This window comes from Monomorium pharaonis, chromosome 2 (genome assembly GCF_013373865.1).
Source record: "Monomorium pharaonis isolate MP-MQ-018 chromosome 2, ASM1337386v2, whole genome shotgun sequence".
Taxonomy (NCBI): domain Eukaryota; kingdom Metazoa; phylum Arthropoda; class Insecta; order Hymenoptera; family Formicidae; genus Monomorium; species Monomorium pharaonis.
This window is the reverse complement of record NC_050468.1, coordinates 725,131-749,140: the sequence shown is the minus strand read 5'-3', so window position 1 is coordinate 749,140 and position 24,010 is coordinate 725,131. Positions and strand designations below refer to the sequence as shown.

General features: G+C 41.1%; 4 protein-coding genes across 4 annotated transcripts; all 4 read left to right on the top strand.

Moving 5' to 3' along the window:
• The first annotated feature begins 907 nt into the window (after nucleotides 1-907).
• LOC118644290 lies at nucleotides 908-2,158 on the top strand. The gene has a single exon (XM_036282485.1). It carries the CDS (start codon nucleotides 908-910, stop codon nucleotides 2,156-2,158), a length of 1,251 nt encoding a protein of 416 aa, XP_036138378.1.
• Nucleotides 2,159-2,200: 42 nt separating this feature from the next.
• Nucleotides 2,201-3,637, top strand: LOC118644289. The gene has a single exon (XM_036282483.1). It carries the CDS (start codon nucleotides 2,201-2,203, stop codon nucleotides 3,635-3,637), a length of 1,437 nt encoding a protein of 478 aa, XP_036138376.1.
• Nucleotides 3,638-3,848: 211 nt separating this feature from the next.
• Nucleotides 3,849-6,251, top strand: LOC118644288. Its single transcript, XM_036282482.1, has 4 exons — nucleotides 3,849-4,705; nucleotides 4,760-4,991; nucleotides 5,214-5,845; nucleotides 6,062-6,251. Exons 1-4 carry the CDS (start codon nucleotides 3,849-3,851, stop codon nucleotides 6,249-6,251), a joined length of 1,911 nt encoding a protein of 636 aa, XP_036138375.1.
• Nucleotides 6,252-10,148: 3,897 nt separating this feature from the next.
• LOC118644422 lies at nucleotides 10,149-14,862 on the top strand. Its single transcript, XM_036282994.1, has 4 exons — nucleotides 10,149-12,205; nucleotides 12,823-12,925; nucleotides 13,046-13,335; nucleotides 13,984-14,862. Exons 1-4 carry the CDS (start codon nucleotides 12,140-12,142, stop codon nucleotides 13,999-14,001), a joined length of 477 nt encoding a protein of 158 aa, XP_036138887.1. The 5' UTR covers nucleotides 10,149-12,139; the 3' UTR covers nucleotides 14,002-14,862.
• The last annotated feature ends 9,148 nt before the right edge of the window (nucleotides 14,863-24,010 follow it).

Sequence of the window (24,010 nt, the reverse complement as noted above, 5' to 3'; positions counted from 1 at the left end):
GTAGCTGAGGATCACTGGAATTACCCAAAACCGGGCCGTGACACTGTTGCGTATACGGCCGTACGCGACATATAAATACAATAAATCATCCGCGCATGCTTTCTTATAGGAGAATATTCGAGACTCAGGTTTGCACGCACGTGCATGCATAGACAAGCGCGGAGACCAGACGAGACGCAGGACCAGAGGCGCCGCGCTTCCCCTCTCTTGACGACACTCGAGACAATACGAGAAAATTCGCGAAAGACGGGCAACGAGTATATAAAGGGCGCGTGCTCAGGTAGGGCGCATTCGATCACGGTCAGTCGGAGATCACGGACAGTAGTTATATGATCGCGATCTTGTAAGAAACGTGTGCGGATTGTTACCTCAGGGTGAACGCATCATCCTTCGCGTCGTCATCTTATATCGGCTCAGGGCTTTAAGCCCCTAAGCGTTGCCGTGAAGATACGTTAAATTTTATGCATTAGAGACAGTTACGAATGTGAATAATATTGCGAAGACATTGTACAATATAACACCGTGCCATATAATAAACACTTAAAATTAGCATACGTGTTGGAATTAATACCGACCCATAAGACAACAATTTGTGAACTCAACTACGGTGCCGATATTAAGTTATCGTCGCCGATCTATACAACATTTTGGTGCCTCCTGTGAGGTAGTGAACCTCTACAAGTGAATTCGGGACACGAGACGAAACGACCACATGAGGCGAGCAGAAGCTGAAGCGACCACACGAGGCCAGCAGAAGCTGAAGCGACCACACGAGGCGGATACCAGCCGAAACGATCACACGAGACGGACTCGTCCCGAGAAACGAAACATCGGAACATCAGACAAGCGACGTTTGCATACGTTATTGCTCGAGAGGCGGTAAGTCGTTCTGTTCCCAAATACCAAAATGGCCGATAAAATCAAGCTCCTCATTCAAAAAAGAACTTCTTTGAAGATTCAGATAACTACATTAGCAAACGCGTTTGAGAAGGGAAAGGTTGATAATACTACGCTAAAGTTACGATCCGCGCGTTTGACTGAGTTATATCGCGCATACAAGGACTATAATGACGAACTTGCGATACTAAATCCGAGCGATAGTCATGAAGCTGAATTTGAAAATATTCAGGAACGCTTTTACGCTCTTGCGAGTAAAATCGAACGCGTTACAAATACGGCAAATACATCGATTTCAAATGCTAGTACGTCCGGTAGTGTAAATCGAAGCGTCGATGCGGCAAGTCCACCGCCAGCCAAGAGGCGACGCGTCAAGTTACCCGAATCGTCTCTGCCAACTTTTGACGGCACATTCGAGAACTGGTTGTCGTTCAAAAACGCATTTATTGATGCAATAGACACGCAAACAGATTTATCCGATATTGACAAATTACATTATCTGAGATCGGCGTTAATCGGAGAAGCTGCAAATAAATTAAAGATTCTTACTGTTGACAAAATAAATTATTCCCGCGCCTGGGAATTTCTAGAGCGCGCGTACGAAGTAAAACGTGTTTTGATATCCCGACATTTGTCCGCGATCTTAAATTTGCCTATAATAGACAAGGAAACGACTAGCAGTTTGACCAAACTCGCGGATGAAACGCAAGAACACGTCGCTTCTTTAAGTGCGTTAGGCGTCTCGATCGGATCCGAAATGCTAACACACATATTAGAATCTAAGTTACCGAAGATTACGTCAGAGAAATGGGAGGCAACTCTCGAAAGAGACGAGTTTCCCAAGCCTGATCAGTTATACGAATTTATTTACAAGACCGCGGTATGCGCATCAAAACGCGAAAAGGGTAAAGCTACCGATTCTCAAAAAATGGCGACGGAAATGGCAACTAAGAAAAAACACGGCTATTCCACGAACAAGGCCTTTGTACTTGACGCATCGCGGAAATGCGTGGCGTGTAAAACTAAAATACACCCGCTTTATAGCTGCGATAAATTTAAACAGTGGCCGATCACGAAGCGTATCGAAGTGGTTAAAAAGGCAAGACTTTGCTACAATTGTTTACGATCGCATAGAGGTAATTTGTGTAAATTTTCTAATTGCACGGTCTGCAAAAAACGATACAATACTCTCCTACATAACGATAATTACACGCCGGTTAATAAGACCGATACTTCACAAGCGGAATCTAAAACCGAATGACTAGAAGTTACGAGCGGGAAAAGGGCATCGAGCCTCGCGACAATGACGCCCGAATTCTCGCCACAGCTAATAATGAGCGCGGTAATATACATTCACAATAATACGCGTGAACTTGTCAAATGCCGTGCGTTGCTAGACACGTGCGCGACGGCGAATTTTATTTCGGAAGCCACCGTAAAACGTTTAAACGTGCATACGATTCTACAAAGGACGCCGGTCAATGCAATCGATACTATGAAATCCGTCTCGAAGGGCATAGTACAAATTACAATACGCGCGACCCACGACAATTTTGAAAGAAATTTAACGTGTTTAACACTGCCGACCATTACAGATTTAATTCCTTCGGAAATTTTTCCGCGAAATTCCATTGAGATACCTTCGAACATAAGACTTGCCGACCCAGAATTCTATTTGCCACGCCCGGTTGACTTACTAATAGGCTCGGGCGCCACGCTGTCTTTGTTCTCCGTCGGTCAGATTAATTTATCACGTCACAATCACGATCTCTATTTGCAAAAAACACGTTTGGGATGGGTCATTGCTGGCAGCACTCCATCTCAAATACCGACAAAAACTTCGACATCTTACTTAACAAATTTAGATAAGCAATTAACGGATTTCTGGACCATCGAGGAAGTCGCGATCAACAGACCGAAATCAGTAGAGGACGTTAGATGCGAAACACATTATACAAATACTACTTCACGTAGAGACGACGGGCGATACGTGGTACGTCTACCATTTAACGACTCTAATATTCATATAGGCGAGTCGCGATCCGTCGCACTTAAACGTTTATTGACACTTAAACGCAAATTAAATAACAATTCGGCTTTGAAAATCGAATATACGCGAGTAATCGACGAATATAAAAAAGTAAATCACATGTCATTAGTAGAGTCTCCCGACGACGACGGATTTTACATGCCGCACCACGCCGTCATAAAAAATTCAAGCAATACAACTAAAGTCCGCGTCGTATTTGACGCGTCGGCTAAATCTACTAGCGGTGTATCTTTAAATGACGCATTAATGATAGGACCTACCATACAAAATAAACTCTTTGCACACTTGATTCGATTCCGTATATACAATTACGTAATCACGGCGGACATCGAAAAAATGTACCGCCAGGTGTTAATTCACGATGATGACCGTCGGTTCCAACGAATTTTATGGCGCGAAAAAGGCGAGATTAAAACTTACCAGCTAAACACGCTAACTTTCGGCGTATCGTCGTCACCGTATCTAGCAATTCGGACCCTCCACCAACTTGCGGAAGACGAAGGTCACTTATATCCAAACGCAGCCGAGATTCTTAAAAACCATATGTATGTGGACGATTTATTAACCGGCGGAGGGTCCATCGAACGGGTTCGAACAATTAGAGACGAAATCATAACGCTACTGTCACGCGGCGGCTTTCCCATCCGACAATGGGCCTCAAACGACGCGCGAGCGATAGACGATCCCTAACCACGCGTTACACGCCAGTTACGTGTTCGAGGACGATCAACCTTTAAAGACCCTCGGTATCTCGTGGAATACTTATGACGACAAAATACGTTATTCGACACGCGCAATTAAAATCACCGGGATCGTGACAAAAAGGAAAATATTATCCGAGATATCAAAAATTTTTGATCCAATAGGCCTTTTAGGACCAGTAATTTTATACGCTAAACGAATGATACAGGATGTATGGAAAAGTGGAATACAATGGGACGAGTCGATACCACAATCAATACACACGGAGTGGTCGGAATACGCCCGACAATTAGAATCATTGAATCAAATTGCTTTCGATCGTAAATTATTACCGGATGAATACCGTGAAGTTCAACTGCATGAGTTCTGTGATGCCAGTGTTACAGGGTATGGCGCGTGTCTGTATGTTCGAGCAGTCGGACAGGACGGAGGAATCGTCGTTAGCCTATTATGCGAGAAATCGCGCGTAGCCCCGCTAAAAACGGTTACGATTCCACGGTTAGAATTATGCGGCGCGCTGCTACTAGCCCGATTATACGACGAAGTAATCGACACGTTAAAGATCATACTTAATAAAATAATTTTCTGGTGCGATTCAACCATTGTATTACACTGGTTAAAAACACCTCCACACGCGCTTAAAACTTATGTCGCGAATCGCGTCGCGGAGATACAAGAAATCACGAAAACAATTGAATGGCGTCATATAAGAACCGAAGATAATCCGGCCGACGCGATTTCGAGGGGACAGCTACCTGATGCGTTTCTGCAGAACAATACATGGCGAGCAGGGCCTCCGTGGTTAAACAAGGGTGAAGGCGAATGGCCTCGCGGAAATTTACGACCCGTCGAAATTACCGAGTTAAGAAAAAATGTTTGCTTAACAACGATTCTTAAGGATTTTAGTATACTAGAAAAATATTCATCGTATACCAAGTTGTGCAAAGTCGTAGCCTATTGTCTCCGATTTCGACCTTCCAACATTTACAAAGGGCTATTATCTCCGAAAGAAATAAACGAGGCCGAGACACGGATAATGAAATTGCTTCAAGCGTCGTAATTTTCCGATGAACTCAAAAAATTAAACAATAAACAATCGCATCAAAGCAGGTTCGCCGGTCTAAATCCATTTATAGACGAAGACGGCTTATTACGCGTAGGAGGACGTCTTCAAGCTTCGGATTTGACATTTGCGCAAAAACATCCGATCCTACTTCCGAGCCGGAATCGTATTACTGATCAGATCATTCGCGAAATACACGAACAATACCATCATACAGGAATTCAGACAACACTATACACATTGAGACAAAGATTTTGGCTACTCGATGGCAGGAACCAGGTGCGAAAAATAATACGCGCGTGTGTGCGGTGCCAAAGATTCAACGCCCAGACGATCGAATATAAAATGGGTAATCTCCCGGCCCCCCGCGTGCGCGAGACAATGCCTTTCTCTAACACCGGCATTGACTTTTGCGGACCTTTTCACATAAAGGAGAAAAAACATAGAAACCGAAACCGCATTAAAGTATATGTATGCGTGTTTGTTTGCATGTCTGTAAAGGCAATACATCTTGAGACAGTAAGCGATCTATCGTCGGAAGGTTTTCTCGCGGCATTGAGAAGATTCGTCGCAAGGAGAGGTTTGCCAAGTCATATTTACTCCGACAACGGGACCAATTTTATCGGCGCGAATAATCAATTAAAGGAGCTATATGCTTTGTTTAATTCGAACGATCACAAAGAATTAATAAACAAATACTCAGTCAAACATCGCGTATCGTGGCACTTTATACCTCCAGCCGCCCCTCACTTCGGTGGACTGTGGGAATCTACCGTAAAAATTTTTAAACACCATTTGAAACGCGTGGTAGGAGACTTGCTATTTACGTTTGAGGAATTTAATACATTTATAATCGAAATTGAAGGAATCCTCAATTCCAGGCCAATTACCGCCTTATCCTCAGACCCGAACGACTTACTCGCGCTTACGCCAGCCCACTATTTAATTGGCAGACCTATAACGGCCCCCCCGGAGGGCGAGTTCCTTTCTGTTACAGCTAATCGACTGTCCACATGGCAGCACATTACCAAGGTGCGGCAAAATTTCTGGACGCGATGGCAACTAGAATATTTAAATGAGCTACAAAAACGAGTTAAGTGGTCGAAGAGCTCATCTACCATAAAAATTGGAACGTAATTATAAAGGAACGAAACCTGCCTTGCACACAATGGGCACTGGGCAGAATTATCAAACTGTACCCGGGCGACGATGGAACGGTACGAGCTGTCGATGTTAAAACAGCGCACGGGATGGTGAGACGAGCTACAAAAGGTCTATGCCCTCTTCCAGTCGAGCAATAAATCAAGCCATCAAGTCGATACGCAAACACAAAATTATCCACGTTCCAGATTCGGCTCAGAGCTTTGGCTCCTAGGCGTTGCCGCAACCATAGAAGCACACGGCTCAGGGCTTGTCCCCAGGCGTTGCCGTGCGCATAGACCTCAGCTCAGAGTGAATGTCCTCCCAAGCGCTGCTGGGTGTCTAAAATCCGGCTCAGGGTCGAAAACCCAGGCGTTGCCGGAAATAACGTGCAATTAAAATACCAAAAAATAAACATTGTATGCGTTATCATGCGAAGATTGTACGTTATTATGCGAAGATTATGCGAAATCTATTGTATACGATGGCATGCCAATAATAAATGCGAATATTTTAAATACACGAAACGATAATCATAGATCTATGAAATTATTGATCGGTACCCTCTCAACGGGGGGAGTATGTTGCGTATACGGCCGTACGCGACATATAAATACAATAAATCATCCGCGCATGCTTTCTTATAGGAGAATATTCGAGACTCGGGTTTGCACGCACGTGCATGCATAGACAAGCGCGGAGACCAGACGAGACGCAGGACCAGAGGCGCCGCGCTTCCCCTCTCTTGACGACACTCGAGACAATACGAGAAAATTCGCGAAAGACGGGCAACGAATATATAAAGGGCGCGTGCTCAGGTAGGGCGCATTCGATCACGGTCAGTCGGAGATCACGGACAGTAGTTATATGATCGCGATCTTGTAAGAAACGTGTGCGGATTGTTACCTCAGGGTGAACGCATCATCCTTCGCGTCGTCATCTTATATCGGCTCAGGGCTTTAAGCCCCTAAGCGTTGCCGTGAAGATACGTTAAATTTTATGCATTAGAGACAGTTACGAATGTGAATAATATTGCGAAGACATTGTACAATATAACACCGTGCCATATAATAAACACTTAAAATTAGCATACGTGTTGGAATTAATACCGACCCATAAGACAACAATTTGTGAACTCAACTACGGTGCCGATATTAAGTTATCGTCGCCGATCTATACAACAGACACTTTTCATCCTTCTTTTTGTCGAGACCAATTGTAATAATTTTTTTCTAGTCTATATGCCAATTAAATTTATTTTTTTTATTATTTAAAATAAAATTTTGCGGTTTTAATAAACATAAATTTCTAAAATTTTATTATAACAAAACTATATTTTTATTTATTATAAAATTCTGACATTCTTGTAGAATGTTGTGGGTGAAAATTTATATAAAAATATTGGAAACAAATATTTTTCGCACCATAAACATATTAAAAATGCAATTCGCGTGTTGCAAATATATTTTTTGTTATGTACATGCGTTGGATGGAAAACACAATTGATTGACATTATAACATATATCATGTTTATTTGCTAACTTTGACGCGTACCAAGCAAAGTTAAAAAAATGAACGCGACATTGTATAGAAATGTCAGAATTTTATAATAAATAAAAATGTATTATTTTTTATTATAATAAAATTATAGAAATTTATATTTATTAAAACCGCCAAAATTTTATTTTAAATAATAAAAACAATAAATTTAATTGGCATATAGACTGCAACGTGAATTCCGATTGCGTCAGCAACTTCGTCGTGTTCTCATTTTTCTCTGATTTTTAATTGGCCGCCAGGCACGGTAATCCGCGCTGCACAAAACTCGGAACACACTCGCTACACGACGGCTAATAATCCGCTAGCCCGCCTCTACACAAAGTGGTAGAGGGGCGAGATTCTTTCGTTTCGCGAAACTGGAGAGGAGAGGTCTCGGTGTTAAATAATCACAAATTTAATGAATATAAGAGTGATATATTAAAAGTCTAGAATTAACAGGTGAGAATGAAGAATACATGACAACCACCAAACGCTATTCTCTCATGTGACTGTTCCATGACTCGATATAATATTCGTGATACAATGAAAGTCATGCGCTTTATCGAAGTCTATCTATGGCTCGGTATCAGACAATACAGTACATCTGACTCTAACGGCGTCCGGGATAGATATTCGTCTCATTACGCGTATCTCAGGATTTCTCGTCGAACCCTGCACGCATCGCCGCAGCTCGCGTCCACGCGAGACTCACAGAATGCGCGAGATCACTGCGACGTTTGGCGCGTACGTCGTTCCTCGAGCACGCTCGGTACTCAGGCGACGGATTCCTCGTTCATGGGATCTCGCCTCAGTACGATGCATACGACTCGTGCACTCTCGGTATGTTCAAATGGCGAGTGAATCCTGGCAACACCGCCCCAACGCTGTTGTAATAACCGTTTGGCCACGTTTGGGCAGTGACTGTGGGCGTACAGTATCGTAACTGATTATCCTTGACGAGGAGACCGATCGTAGCCTTAGCTTTTCCATCGTTTATGCGCCAAGATGCATCCGGTTCCGCTGGCCGTTCGTTGTTCACTCTAAGTCCCATAGGGTTTTCCTTTGTAAGCAATAACTGTACCTTATATTGCCATACTTGGTAGTTTTCGTTATTGAGCTTTTCTATTTTCACGTATACGTTGTCCGCCATGATGATAACGCTTTTTTCTTTATCTACAATAGACAACTTAGGCCCATAACCTGTTGTTATATATAACCGTTTGGCCACGTTTGGACAGTGACTGTAAGCGTACAGTATCGTAGGGTGCGAGCGTTAAATGATACAAGACGTATTTTAAATAATGAATGAAATAACTTTATTTGGCATGAGCTCTTTACAACTTTATTTGAGTGAACAGAATTTTACATGGTACGTAATGAGGGGAGCACAGAGTATGCCATAACCGGACAACTAGTCTGCGAAACGCAGGCGCCACACGAGCATAGAGCATAGAGCGAGTCAGAATGCCTAGATGTTGTCTAGTACCAAAAAAAATTACCAACAAACGCACTCGTCGCTACGTACTCTACTTTTTACAATCGGACTGTGAGCTCGATATTTTTCCCGAGAGAGGAAACGATAGGCGGAAATATTAAATCTAGAAAACGGAGATCGACGAGAAAGGAGTCTCGCTCTACGGTGACTTTAACCTCGGCAATTTTACCCGCGACTGCTCTTCGCTCTCCCGAACGCTCGATAGGGTAATTATTCTACAATCTCTCGCGAAATACAGGACCGGCAGCATCCGTCCTTATCGCGTGGTCGAAGTGGTGGCCTTACAGTCTCTGTGATGCCGTCGATGATCGCTGAACCGCTCTTAATGTCGTCTCACCGAACAGTGAGATGGCGTAAGCGAGCGGGGACACCACGGACATCGATTAGGATCTACGCATTGTCCTCGCGCATCGATCCGCGCATCGACCCGCGTGCAGGAATCTTCCTGTCGGTAGGGCGTTGCTTCTGCGGGTCGAGGGCGTCTCCGGTCGCGACGCCGCGCGATTTGAAGGCCGCTGGTCTTCATGGGCCGATGGCCTGCTGCCAGATCTTTATCTCCTGGCAAGGTTGGCTCGGGGTTGATCAAGCCCCGGCCTTCTCGATGTCGGCCTCGACCATCGTTGACCGCTCCGGCTGGGGTCCTTCATTTGGCTCTACGGAGTGCAAGGCCGCACGCTGACTTTTCCGACGTCGTCCTCGGGAGCGCCCCGCTCCTTTCGGCCCGCTCTCGCCTTCCCGATTCCTGAAAGAAGGTGACATATGATAGCAACCGCCTCACGATCCTCCACTCTCCTGTCATGATAACTTCGATCGCATACTTGCCCTTGTGGCTTTTCGCTGATCCGGGATTCCGCCGCTCAGCCGCTTCTGTAATTTCCCTTGCTGTCCCTCGACGGCTGCTCCTTTATTACATGGGGTCCTTCCGGCACACCACTTCTCCCGCGGATCGCGCCTTTCGCTTGTCGGATTTCTAAATATCTTATAATAATATTTAACAGAAAAGGGGAGGAGCCGCCCTCCCGCTCAGGGTAAGGAGCGGTCCCAAATGACCTTTCCCGGTCGGGCCATTTCGGCTCTTGTAACGGACAAAAAACATCACGTCACAAGACTTAAAAAAAAATCATTACAACTGGTCTCGAACTCAACTCGCATGGATAGCAAAACAGTAAATGCGCACTTAGCACCCACAGCCACCGCGCTTCATGGCGAAAAATGGCTTTCTATTGTACTTTGTGACGTGGTAGCTTAGCTGCCACGGGTAGCAGCGTCCCTCCCCCGTCACAGGCTGCGGATTCGCGCCGTACGGGGAAAATAGGCGGGAGGCGAGAGGGGATCTTCATGGGGAACCGCGACGGGCCTAGCGAGCGTATTATTAATGTTACATATTTTTGGTTTCTTTGCGCGGCGACCGCCTCTCGATGGAATTTGGCGAGAAAGCGAGAGAGGAAGAGAGAGAGCGGCGGCGTTGCGGGGAAGGAGGAAGGACGCCACCGGTGCTCGGGAGAGACGAGCACGCGGCCCGCACGGGAACTCGGCGTGGTCCGGGAAAGCCACGGCCGGAGCCTAAAGCGGCGGTGCCCGCCAACACCACGACGAAACATCCCGGAGGGCTGTGGAGGAGCCCGGATGGGACCCAAACACATCGGGGGAGGCGTCGAGTCCTCTCGCGAGGAACGGAGATCTCCGCGTGCGCTGCCCCGGCTCGGGAAGTGGCCCAGCGGAAAGAGGAAAATTTCGCGGGGCCTGCGAGGCCCCCGGAAGGATTACGGCACGCACGTCCCTGCGGTCGCAGGACTGCGTGCCTTGCAGCAATTGGGTCGCGGCGCGGAAACAATGCGCATGACTGAACGGGGGGTCGCGGCGTCGATCCGGGATCGACCGCGATCCACCCCGCTTTTGCGTGCGAGCGAGCTAGGAGTAAGATCGCGTGTCGTGCCCCGAAGGGCTAGTTATCGGTGTGGCTGGTGATAGGCCTCAGCGAGAGCCAAGGGACGAGCCTAGAGACGAGGGAGGACATCGCCTTGGACGTTATCGGTGAGGTGGCCTGCCAAGATAATTTAGTGTGAGCGGTTGCCGGCCGGCGAGGTGTCCCCAGGCCCGTTCTGCATCCGTTTTTGTGTTGGTGCGTGATTCGCGTGGGCCGCAGGGCGGTCATACGTTCGCGTAAGTAATTGGGGATTTATCGGATGCAAGCGGGCGGGACGCCAACGCGCCGAGCCACGGGGAGGACGGTTGTGAGGACGCTCGGGTTCCGTCGGAGATTCCCCTCGACCGTGTGCGCCGCAAAGCCCTCGCGCGAGCGAGTATCGCGTCGCGAGTAGCGGGTGGACGGGACTTCCGGTTTCGCGACGGCGTGTAGTGCGGCAGATTATTTTGTGACCCCCGCGAGACACGCGGTCGTGTTCTATGGTTGCCGGGAGTGTCGGCACGTTCGAACGCCCGAAATTCATTGTGCGCGGAAGATTCCACCGCCCGTCCTTGTCGGCCGCGTGCCCACCGCGGGAGCTTCCCGCGTATCGTTCGCGTTTCTTTTTGGTTTAATTCGTGCCGGGGCGCCGCATTGTCGGAACGCCGCATGCCGCGTCCCGTGATATTATTGTTTCTGTCCGGCATTTATTTTTAATAAAGTTCGTTATTTGTTAAGCTCGGAGTCTAATTTTCTGGTGTGTCGTCCGCCCCTTCGTGTTACCGCAGTCGCCTGCTCCCTTACGATTCACCCCGCCCCTCTACCGTTAGGCAGAGCTGGTCGAGATTGTCGCGAGGATCGAGGACACCTTGGCGTATTGATTTTCGCAAATTGACGCGTCGTCGAGCGCGTCTGGCGCCCAGCAATTTCGCGCGATAGCGTGTGGCTGATATTCGAGCGCGACAAGCACGGCATCGGGGGTATCGGTTACCCAGCCGGTCTTCTTGTTTTTGCCCGCGGCTTTTCCGGTCAGGAAAAGTCGTGACAACTTATCCGGCCAAAAATGCATATATTTAAATGGAATTTTCTCAGAGATTAAGGCCCATTCATCCAAAAGTCAACAGTTTTTGTTTTTTCACCTCTCCTTTCGAATGCATCATAGTTCATTCGAAAGTAGAGTTAACAGATGTTAGCATCTTTGTTGACCAGTGTAATTTACATATTTAAATCCACGTCGACTTTACAGATAAGAATATTTTGAATTGTACTCTCGAGGATAGTGGTTTTTGGTGCTTAAATGATGCTCTGAAACAACGAGAACGAGTAGTCTGGTTATTATTGTATGATATGCAGGGAAGAAAATTTGCTCGTCGACGTAATAGGACAATTGAAACTCGAGACAAGATATTCGAGGTTTGTTATCATTTTTTGGGGGAGGGGGGAGTTTAGGAGAGCGAGGAGAGAGAGAAGCGAGAGAGCTCGAGCAGAGGGAGCGGACAAACAAAGCAACGATGAGAAGAGAGCGAGAGAGAGAGAGAGGAGCAGAGAGTAAGAGAGAGAGAGAGAGAGAGAGAGCGAGAGAGAGAGAGAGAGAGAGAGAGAAGAGAGCATGAGCGCGAAGCAGAGAGAGAGAGATAGCAGAGGAGTAGATAGAGATAGATAGAGACGCGCGAGAGAGAGGAGTAAGAGAAGACGAGAGCTAGAGAGAGCTAGAGATCGCGCGCTTAGAGCGCTCTCTCTCCTTCTCTCTCTCTCTCTCTCTCTCTCTCTCTCTATTTCTCTCTCTCTCTCTCTCTCTCTCTCTCTCTCTCTCTCTCTCTCTCTCTCTCTCTCTCTCTCTCTCCTCTCTCTCTTAATGCTTTTTGCATCCTCCGATACATGTAAAAAAGTACATTATAATTTATGCTTATTTGCTGTAAATTAGCGCATTAAATATACATATATCAATGCGTTGATAAAGTTTTAAATATACAAGAAACTGTGAGAGTCATTGCAATTGCGTTACAGTATTGTTTTATGGGCTGTTTCAGACTGTCGGATTAAAAGACATTGATGATGCGCTTTTAAAAGCCAAGACGCATTTGGCGGCAAGCTTTTCACGTCTTCGTATCAGCGGTTCGGCGCTTAATCTTGGTTATTTCTAATTTTTAATTGCAATCTGCATGAAAATGTTTATTACTGAATAGAATAAGACGCTAAATAGAAATTGATTTTGAAACATTAATATTTTATATTTCATACGGACGCACACAGATGAACTTCTTCCAATGCATCTGCGTATCGCGGAAGGAATAAACTGGACCGACAAAGGTGCAATTGCTTCCGGATGGATCAACAGTATAAGAGTATTTAGTAAAAACGAATTTATAAAGAACATGTCAAAGTTAAAATTTGTACTTTGCGACGATATTGAAGTAGCGGAGCTCGAAGAGAACGAATATGCCTTTGATCCAGTTTGCCCAAAGATGATTAATTTACATGATAAGGCACGAGAAAAACTCGCCATGTCCAGTTTGGTTCATGACCATCGATTCATTTTTTTAGTAAATATTTCTTTATTAGTAAATATTTTCTAGTAAATAATTTTCACTTTAACTTATTAAAATAATTATATAAAAGAAGTGCGTGTTAAAGTATATTATCCTTAGATTCCCAAGTAAGCAAGGAACATTAAATCAGTCTTTTAGAACACTGATTTAAAGTGAATTTTATAAACATTATGACAATATTTTATATTATTATTTATTTGTTTGATTTTTACAATTATTACAAAAAATTACATTCATTTTATTGTCTTTTCTTTCTTTTTATTTATTTTCCGTCATCTTTGCTAAGTGTTTCTGCTATACTTTATCTTTTTCCAATTCTTCCTTCCTCGTTCTTCTTAACCATTTCAGTTGCCAAATTTTTTATCCTTTTTCCATTATTTTTTCTATTGTTTTCTTCTAAATTATCATAATATCTTATAAATGTTTTTGATTTGTTACTTTATAATATAATATTTTCAAAATATTACAATTACGGTGTAATAATGTTATTTTATTAAAATTTTATTCAAATATTTTTTATTACGCAACATTCAAAACTATATATTTGAAAACGTTACATGTTATAATATCATTGTAATAACCCAGATAGCACATAATATTTATGATAAATATTTATAAATATTTATTTCTATTCTCACATAGAAACGAAACCTCCAATAGATGTCCATTGGATGTGTTGTATCCCTTGGTCTCGGGATACAGTGCGGGACCGCTGCCGATGACTCCTCGGGATCAGGTTTCCAAGAGATAACGCCGAGAGTTAATAACAAGAGATATATATTTATTCTTCCTGTACAGTTTTCGTTAGCGAACCCGAAAGATGTGTTACTACGTCTAGTTTGTAGTTTCGACGAGCGACATATACTCGTCGCTATTATTATTGATTATGAGCCCACTCGTTCTCTTTCCGTGGTCTTTATATACTCAGCCTTTCGGCTTGTTACCAAGGGGTGTCACTCGCGGTCACGGGCCTTTGGCCCGTGCACTAGCTTAGCCAGCAATTGCTAGCTAGGCGCATTCCACCGGAAATCAGGAGATTTCGGGTGGCAAAATGAGTAACCGGATATGTAGCTCGGTGTGATGTCCGGTGTGAAGGCCGGTGCGATGCCCGGTAGCAAGGCCGGACGGTGTCGTCGCGCGAGGTGTCACTCGACACCCTTCTCGTTATTACAAGTAGAGTTTGTGTGAGTGTCGCGCACTCACAACAGATGCATGTCATGGAAGTTTGAAACTTCCAGTGAACATCCAATACAGAACCATTAGAAATCCGTAGTTCCGCATTGCGTACGTCCATTGGACCTCTATTGGACGTTGTCAAGGATGTCTACTGGACGTTGTGTGGATCGTTGATAGAAGCTTCATGGAGCTTCTATGGACGTCTGACGGATGTTTCACGGATCATTACGTATAAAAAAATATATTCTTAACAAAATGCATAAGTACCTTTATTCAAGAATATTTTATACTTAAAATACGCTATTTTATACTTAAAATAACGTACGGTATAAATATTTTTTGATTAAATGTATTATTATGTTTCTTATAAATATTTTTTTAAACATATCATTTTTCTTAAATAAAAGTTTTTATTTTGTCCTTCTCATTTTTATCAATCTTTTTTACAGATTGATATAGTTCATTAATCTTATATTATATGTTGATGACGAAATCTTACTTCCTTCTATGCTTTTGACGAGCCTCTTTTATTCACCTAAAAAGTGCATTTTATGGGAGAAGTTCAATGGCGCACAGTATAATTGGACACGTTGCAATTGCCCACCGTGCTATTAGACACGAAACATTGCGCACCGTTCAATTGCGCACCGTTCAAATGAACACCGTTTGATTAGACACCGTTCAATTGGACACCGTTCGATTGGACACCGTTCGATTGGACACCGTTCAATTAGACACCGTTCGATTGGACACCGTTCGATTAGACACAGTTCGATTGGACACAGTTCGATTGGATACAGTTCAATTGCGCACTGTTCAATTGTACACCGTTCAATTGTACATCATTTAAGTAGATGATTGATGGACGTTTTGTGAAGTTGTAGAGGAGCCTCGATTCCACAAAACGTACATCAGTCGTCCATCGAGGCTCCATGAACCCTCTACCAATGATCCATGAAACATCCATCAGTTGTCCAACGAGACTCCGTCAAACCTTTATTAATTATTTGCGTAACATGTATGTGGGTTTATTTTTGAAAAATATTATATTAATATTTTATACATATTTTATATACATAATGGATATCTTTTAAGATGTTTGACAGAAATTTATTACAGATGTAAGATGAATCATCTATCTGACTGTCACCATGGAAGATCTCTAATGGACGTCTATCTAACTTTCATCGTAGAAGTAAACATCCAATAGAGCCATGGAAGTTTACTGGATCTCTAATGAACATCCATCTGACTTCCATCATGGAAGTAAACATCCAATGAAGCCATGGAAGTTTGCCAGATCTCTGATGAACGTCCATCTGACTTCCATCATGAAAATAAACATCCAATGAAGTCATCCATGGAAGTTTACTGCATCTCCAATGGACGTCCATTTGACTTTCACCAAGTACATGGATCTATAGAAGTTTAGTGGACGTCCATTGGACGTCCACCGGATCCCAATTTCTATGTGGGTTTATTTTTGAAAAATATTATATTTATATTTTATACATATTTTATATACATACATATACATGAAGAAAAAATCTTTATCCAACATATTATTAAAATATAAACTAAATGTTTTGTGAATATTTTTATAATATTTATGATAAATTTTTATGATCTGTCAAATCTAAGTCCACAAAAATATTTGGATAAATATTTATAAAATATTCGAATAAATATTATAAATATTTTGTAAATATTTCATAAACATTGTGTGCTGTCTGGGAATGTTGTGTCAATCCTCAGTTGTCACAACGGGTGTAGCATGTCCAAGTAATTTTTTTAAAAAGTCGACTTTTTCAAAAACGTTTTTATATTTTTTTATAAATATTTTTGACAATTATACATTTACAATATTCTAATTAAGGTATTCATTTTTCTGCCGTTTTAATGTTAATTTGTTTACGATTAAAAAAATTTTCTTTTAATTGATCAAGAAGCACGGTAGTGCCTTGCACCAAGTGTACGCACGCAAGATATTGTCATGCCTCTATTTAGGCTGCGTTCGGAAACGCCATCCGAGTGCTCTTGGATATTATTCTATCCTTGTCTCACATTCAACAATGATAGAATGATACCCGCGAGCACTTAGGTGATGTTTCTGAACACAGCCTTACACGAGACGCCGTTTGCGAGATTCCGTAGATTATCCGAGATCGGATCTCAATAACAGCTGAATCCATTAATTTCTAAATAGGCTTAATGGATACCCAGTGAACACGTTTTATAACGGCAATATAACATGGAAGTTACATGTAATGTAACATTGTTATTCTTGTGATAAGTAGATGCTGTATAACATAAATAACCCGTAAATAACCTGTTCCTTAACATTTGTTTTACGCAGGTAATAAAACTGTTATACATCGTTTTAGCGTTACAGTCATGTAACAAAAATTGTATAATCGTAACATAACATGCTCGTATCAATGTTATTACGGAACGATGCGTCGTAGTTGACTCAGAAATCAGACAACACTATAACATCCTGAATGAGAGATCCATTTGATATTAAAAAAAATTATCATAAAGATAATGTTTTTAAAAATAACGGTTTGTCTACAATTACTGTGCACAAAAAAATTCACAAAATCTAAATTCATCACTGAACAAAAACAGGATAATAAATGTACTATTAAATTTTTCTTAGAATATGATCTATATAATTAACCATCTACCCAGTTAATCATTTGCTGCCAAATTGTCAGCAGACTGCTAAAAATTTCTTGCGGAATCAGGTTGCCAAAACCATGGCCTACTGTGTCCTCGAGTGCGCCCAAATTGCAAGCAAAAATTGTTATCAAATCCTGATATCAAATTGGGTGCAACACCAGAGCAAACCTGTCACTAGCAATACAATGACAGATTCACGCAGCAAATTGAGAACAGATGTTGCAACGTAAACTCACAGCAGATTTACGCCAAATATGCAACAGATCTGTATTCATAAATGATGACAGATTGGCGACAGATTTGTCGAATCTTTTCATTTCTTCTTTCATCACAGTTATAATTTTATTTGAGAATCGATGTAAGCAATCTCCTGGGAAGATTTATTAATTCAGGAGTAAAAACAGATTAAATAATTTACCCAACCCTCTCCTTAGCATCTAATATTTCCTATAGGAGGGCCTCAATTGACCTATCTATTTTCTCCCTTTATATCGCAGGTATATCATCTATTCTAGGTGCAATTAATTTCATTAAATTTCTTTGTAGTTAAATCTCACTCCCCAAAAAATGAAAATACTACCAGTTCTGTATCATAAAAGTATAATGTGGCGGTTTTCCGTCACATCGGACTCCTCCGCAGATGCAGCGAAGGAAGATAATTTTTGCTTACCTTAGTCGCGTTGCGAGTGGTCTTTATGTAGCGAGTTGACTGCATTTTACTCCCGAGAAAGTAAGCCGCCTATCGACGGTGCCGCACTTTTTATTGCCAATTTGACATTTCGACAGATCTGCTGCATTTCTGGTATCAATCTGTCGCGTACTTAGACACACAAATGTTGTTGCATTTCTACAGGCAATTTGCTGACATTGTTTGCAGTTTGGTGTTTGTCGTCAATCTGTTATCAATACTTTCAATAAATCTGCTCGCAGTTCACTATTATTTTGTCATGTATTCTGATGACAGACGTTGCTAAATATTTGCTGAATATCTGCTAATAGTGTTTGCAATGACAAGATATGTTTCTCATTTGTCGCCTTTTTGGCAACAGAATCTGTTGCCAACATTTGTCACAGCAGAAATGGTTATAGGGGTAATTAATCATTTGAACGCTTCAAAGTATTAGTGCTAAATAGATCGAAATTTCCATCAAATTATTAAGGTTATGGACAAAGATAAATTTAACAATGAAATTAATAAGTAAATAAATTAATGCTATTTATTTTTAATGTTTTGCAAAATTTAATTGCTTTTATAAAAAATAATATAATTGCGTTAGTTTATAACATATATAGGTATATGTAGACAATAATAAGTACCCATATCAATGAGTCAAATTGGCGTAGCAGGTAGAGTACAAGGTTCGTCATCCTAAGGTCCCAGGTTCAAACCTATCAGCGGCAAGTAAGAATAAAATAAAATAATATAATTTAAATTTAATTAATTAATAAAAATTTGTCCTAAATTTAGTATGTGCTGTTGATAAAAATAATTTAAAAAAACGAAACTTTTATTTTATTTTATTTTTCTCTAGTTGCAGTTCAAAAATATCCGATTTAAGAAATCTTTTAAATATCAGTTTCATGATATCTTTCTGTTCTCAAAAAACGGCGCATTGATTAACATTCTGACATATCATTATGTTATCTTTTAGAAGTCTCTTTATGTTATTGTTACGTTCAGCCTTGTGGGATTTAACTCTTTTATTTAGAGGGAAGGATATTTCAGGAAGAATGGGTAAGGCAGGGAAGGACGTAACGAGACTTACCATTCCCGAAGACACGCAAGAGAGAGAGGGTGCCTCGGGTCGAACGCACTGTTTGTGACTCGAAAATGCAGGTCAACGTGCTGATAGGGCCCGCTATAACCCGTTTCAAGTCGTACGTCCGTCGGTCCAAGTTTCAAGTCAACAAATTGAATCGCTTTAACTCGGGATCGGACTTGGTGCTATCCTTGTTCGGAATGAGGGGAGATCGTTGAGATTAAATAAACAATGGCATTAGTTAAAAATTAACAATATTTATTCTAGTACTAAAATTACAATTAGAACTGAAGTCATAATTTAAACAAATTTATATATCCTTGACATGTGGTCGGTTCGATTAATACTGGATAAATATAAATATATACATGTGTTGGTTTTATTTTTAAGTTAAAATTTGATTATAAACAAAATTCACAAATGTGATTCGGAGTGAGATAAGAAAGATGATCTTCGTCATTTTAAAATATTTTATTTGTTATTTATTTCTTTTTTATTATGTGAGCTCTTCTAGAATAACGGTGAATAGGGGGAAGGAGTTATAGAAAAAATCTGTGGGAACGGCAAAAGGATCATAATAATGGGGAGTGAAGACAGGGATTGGATCTGAGGGAGCGAGTGCGGGGAGGATATCTAATAGGATTTCTGGATCTATTCCATCCGGGTTAATTGCAAAATCACGGTAATGTTGCAGTGAGGGGTCTATTTTTAATGGAAATTGCTCTAAAAGTTCAATCAATGATTTCTGAGTACCGTCATAGTGATAATAACGCGGCCGGGGTGAAACTCGATCAAATTCGTCTATTATTTCTAGTGACGGTGCAGGAGAAGGTGGAGATGGTATTTCTTCCGGTTCTGGGAAACTAATTGGAGAATAAATAGGAGAGGGCGGAGGAGACGGGATATTTTGAGGATCACGCAAGGGTTTCTCATGGTTATGAGATGGTGACGGGATATCCTGAGGGTCGCACGAGGGTTCCTCAGGGTTGTGGTGTGATGATGGGATGTCCTGAGGATCACTCGAGGATTCCTCAGGGTTGTAGTATGATGACGGGAATTCTAGAGGATCACACAGGGGTTCCTCAAGATGGTAAGATGACGATGGAGTTCTCAAGGAATCCAGGTACTCGGAGTAGGCAGCGTCGAGTGTTTCGCGAGCCTGCCTGATTTTTTCAGCTCTCCTACGCCGGGACCGTCTTACGTTTCAACGATTTCTCTTGTGGAAAAACTAATTTTCTACTGCAATATATATATATATATATATATATATATATATATATATATATTCTAATTGTGTTCAAAGAAAGAAAACTACTCGAAAATAAAAGTTGAATAGTTGAGACTTACTACTTGTTGAGACGGTTCTACTGGCTGAGGGTGATCTGAATTCCTGGCCTCAGGATTAGCGGACGGTTCTCTGCTGGCCGCAGCAAGTCAGGCTCAAGGCTGGTGGGACCGGAAGTGGTAACCCACGGGAGGTACCCAGGTGCACTTATTTCACTGAATGTTCAGCACAAAAATGTTCGGCACTGGATCTTTAATGCGTAAGATCGTAATGTTCGGCACTGACTTTAGCAGAACTCAGAGCGAAAAATATAGCACGAGCTCTGACCCAAGTATAACTTGATCGGAAATGTAGCGGACACTGGTTCTAGGACCTCGAAAGCACGTAAAACTTTGTGAATCTGGTGGTCGCGATCCCTTGGATCGCGGTTTTATAGAAGATTTTTCGAAGGGAAGGATTGGGGTGTCTCATTTTTGGATTGGTAGGCCCTTCCAAAGCCACCAAATTTGGAGCTTGTCTATTGGAAAATTCATTTGGGTTACTCATTGCTTAGATGACCAATCGCTGGCTCATCTTTCCTGGTCTCCGCCCGAATTACTTTTGAGTATAAAGGTGAGAGGTTTACAATTTTCATTTTCTTATCTAAGGGACAGGCGACAGAAAAAAAAGGAATTTATATTTGTTTGTAAATTATTTGTAGAGAATTGCGCCTTCGGTTGTTAGTTCAACCTAAACCGCGTTTTTGCTTGAGTAATAAATTTTATAATTCCGGAAATCCTTTGTCTGATATATTTCAAATATTTTCTTTTTCAAGTTTCGATATTTAGCTATTTTTTCTTAAAAGGGTCAGCGATAGGAAAAAACGTTAAGTCCGCTGGACGTAACATTATCATTTTCAGAAACAGGATATGCGTATCATGCGTGAAACGGAACGCATGTAACTGTTATGTGACGGTTAGATAACACGTTATATAACATGTTATATTGCTGAGTCGGAAATTGTAACTTACATGTAAGTTACGTGTAATTTCAGAGTAATGTAACCTATTATATTCGGTTACATTGCTGTTACATTGCTACTATATTACTGTGTTTACTGGGTAGCTTGCATCCGATTTATATGACAAAAGTGTTTTTATTTTTCCGCTACGTGACTTACGAGCGAAGATATTACGATTTAAAGTTTCGCATCAAGAGTAAAAATATTTTAAAAAACGTCATTATTGGCTGCGTTCAGCGAAGAATGTTACGGTGAAACTGTTGTAAAATTCTTCAACACAATTGGTTCTTACCTTTAGTTCTTGTTGGATCTGAATGTATAAACCCCCTCCAATCATATAAAAAAATTTTACAACAGTTACACCGCTACATTTTCCGCTGAACGCAGCCATTATTATCGTCGTCATCGCCCGGAACAAATAGTGAGAATTTGTACTTTTGCTTTCCGCGCGATAGATGGTTTACGATTTTATTTATTTACAAGTTGACACGGACACGAGAAGTTACGTGTCATGATTGGCGCTCGCATTCGCGCCGTCCGCGTGTCGAGGTAATAGTTAATCTACGGCAAGTTTCACATCTATGATGTGATAGTTCGAGGTTAGTGACGTGTTGACGTGCGTGAAGTTAGTAGCAAGTTAGTTTTTAGTTTTATGTATAATTTGCATATTATATCGTGGATTACATCATGGAGGGGAATACTTCTGTGCTTAATTTGAAGAATTTAGTATAACTATGCGTTGTATAATCAGATATGTTACACGAAATTTTCATTTTTTGTATGGAATAAGTATTCTGAGATAAGAGTAATACTTTGTGTTATGTTTTATTTTTAGTTATATTAAAAGAAAGAGAAGACGAAACACTTTATTGGAAATTAAAGTAAAAGAAAAATATATTTAAAAAAAGAGTGGATGGTAAGGAGAGAGATATAACTTCAAAACTCAGATTTTACAGAATGTCGGAGAGAATATATGGACTTTATCAAATAATGTAATTTTCTTCCAAAAAATAATAGGATGAAGTGAACGGTTTATTTTTTGTGTTAGAAAATATTACAAGATCTAACTTGTCCTGAGGAAACTTTTGCAACAGATTTAAGAAAGAACAAGCTATTTGGCGAGATTATTATATAATTATTATATTTATTATTTAAATTTTCAGGAGAAATAGTAAGAAATTTTATTATGAAAAATTGTTGGCTGTTACACCAAAATTCTTTCTTCTAAGCCCATGTATGCTGCTGTTGATAAGAAGTTCACCCCCCCCCCTCCGTGGTTCATTACCTTTTAAATTCAGAAAACCATTATATACATTATACAGAATTGGCAGTGCAATTCATATCAAAAAAATTATCTGAATGTGTACTTTCTAGTTTTTCAAGTCACTATCTTATGGCAGGCCAGATGAGAGAATAATTATAAATGTTATAATTTTATTTTAAAAAATATTAATGTGTGGTTTTTAAATTAAGATATTGTAATTAAGATATTGATAATCTTTTTTAGATTATTGAAATAGGTAAAAAGCGTAATATCTTGTCTGAAACAACAAAATTACAACAACGTTACAGATTATAAAGTCACCCAGCTGGACTGCCGATGACATGGTCACAAGCTATAATATCGGAAATATGTTTATGGATACCAAGGATACAATTCTCTTCATACATTTACAAAGATCACATTCAAAGTTTTTAAAATTTCTCAAAATTTTTATTTACATTTTTGATTCTCTAACTTATTTTATTGTAAATTGTAAATTAATAAGACGAAATACTACAAAATGACTACGAGTCGACTTTTCAAATATGGAACAACATGTCATATTTTACTTTTCATTTTTTTGCATTAATATGGCATTATATTTAATTATATTTATTTCTATTTTACAGTTAAATTTGTAGTTAATTTGTAATTGTACATTTATAATTATATTTATTATTCTTTTACAGTTATTAATAATAAATATATTTTACCCGTGTTTTAATTAATGCTCTTGGAAATTGTAAATGTGATTTATGGCCTTTAAGTAACCTGCAAAGTTGGTAAGCTTTAAGAAATTTCCGTAAAAGCTACGTTTTTGTTTCCCATTACAAGCCGGCGCATGATTATATGTTCTGTCACGCGTTTTCCTTCCGTTCCACCCTGCGGAACTGCGATGCGGATCAAAAACCGCACGGAAAAGGAGAGGGAGGATAGATGTTCCCTTGAATGCCTCCTAAGTTGGCGTTGAGCGATCTGCGGGATTTATCACGAATTTTGGGCACCAGACGCGCGCCTTCGTCGCGTCAATTCCAAACACGAAAGTATCCCCAAGATCCCGCTTCACGCCTGCACGGAGTATTTAGCTGGCCACTCCAATTTCGGTAGAGGGGCGGGGCGGTATGCCACAGACGAACGTTCGATTATACGAGACGATACACAAAGCAACACAAGAAATCAGATACGCTCTGTATAAGACAAATTACCATTACATTTATTCAGATAAGGAAAATTAACAGAAATAAGTGATATTGAGAGAAATGGAAATATAACAGAAATTTTGCGTAGTGCGCGAACGACGGAACTCGCGACAGAGTGATTGAAATGTTCGAATACGGAAAATAAACGCAATAGCAATCGAATCAGCTCCAAAGCGAAATCGGAGTAATTACAGTAGGAAAAGCACGAAATAAACAGCTAGTTAGACAAAGACGCGAAGCATGAAGACCACGATAAGCTGCGAGACGACAAACAACGCAAAAACGCAAATACTACGATCGCCA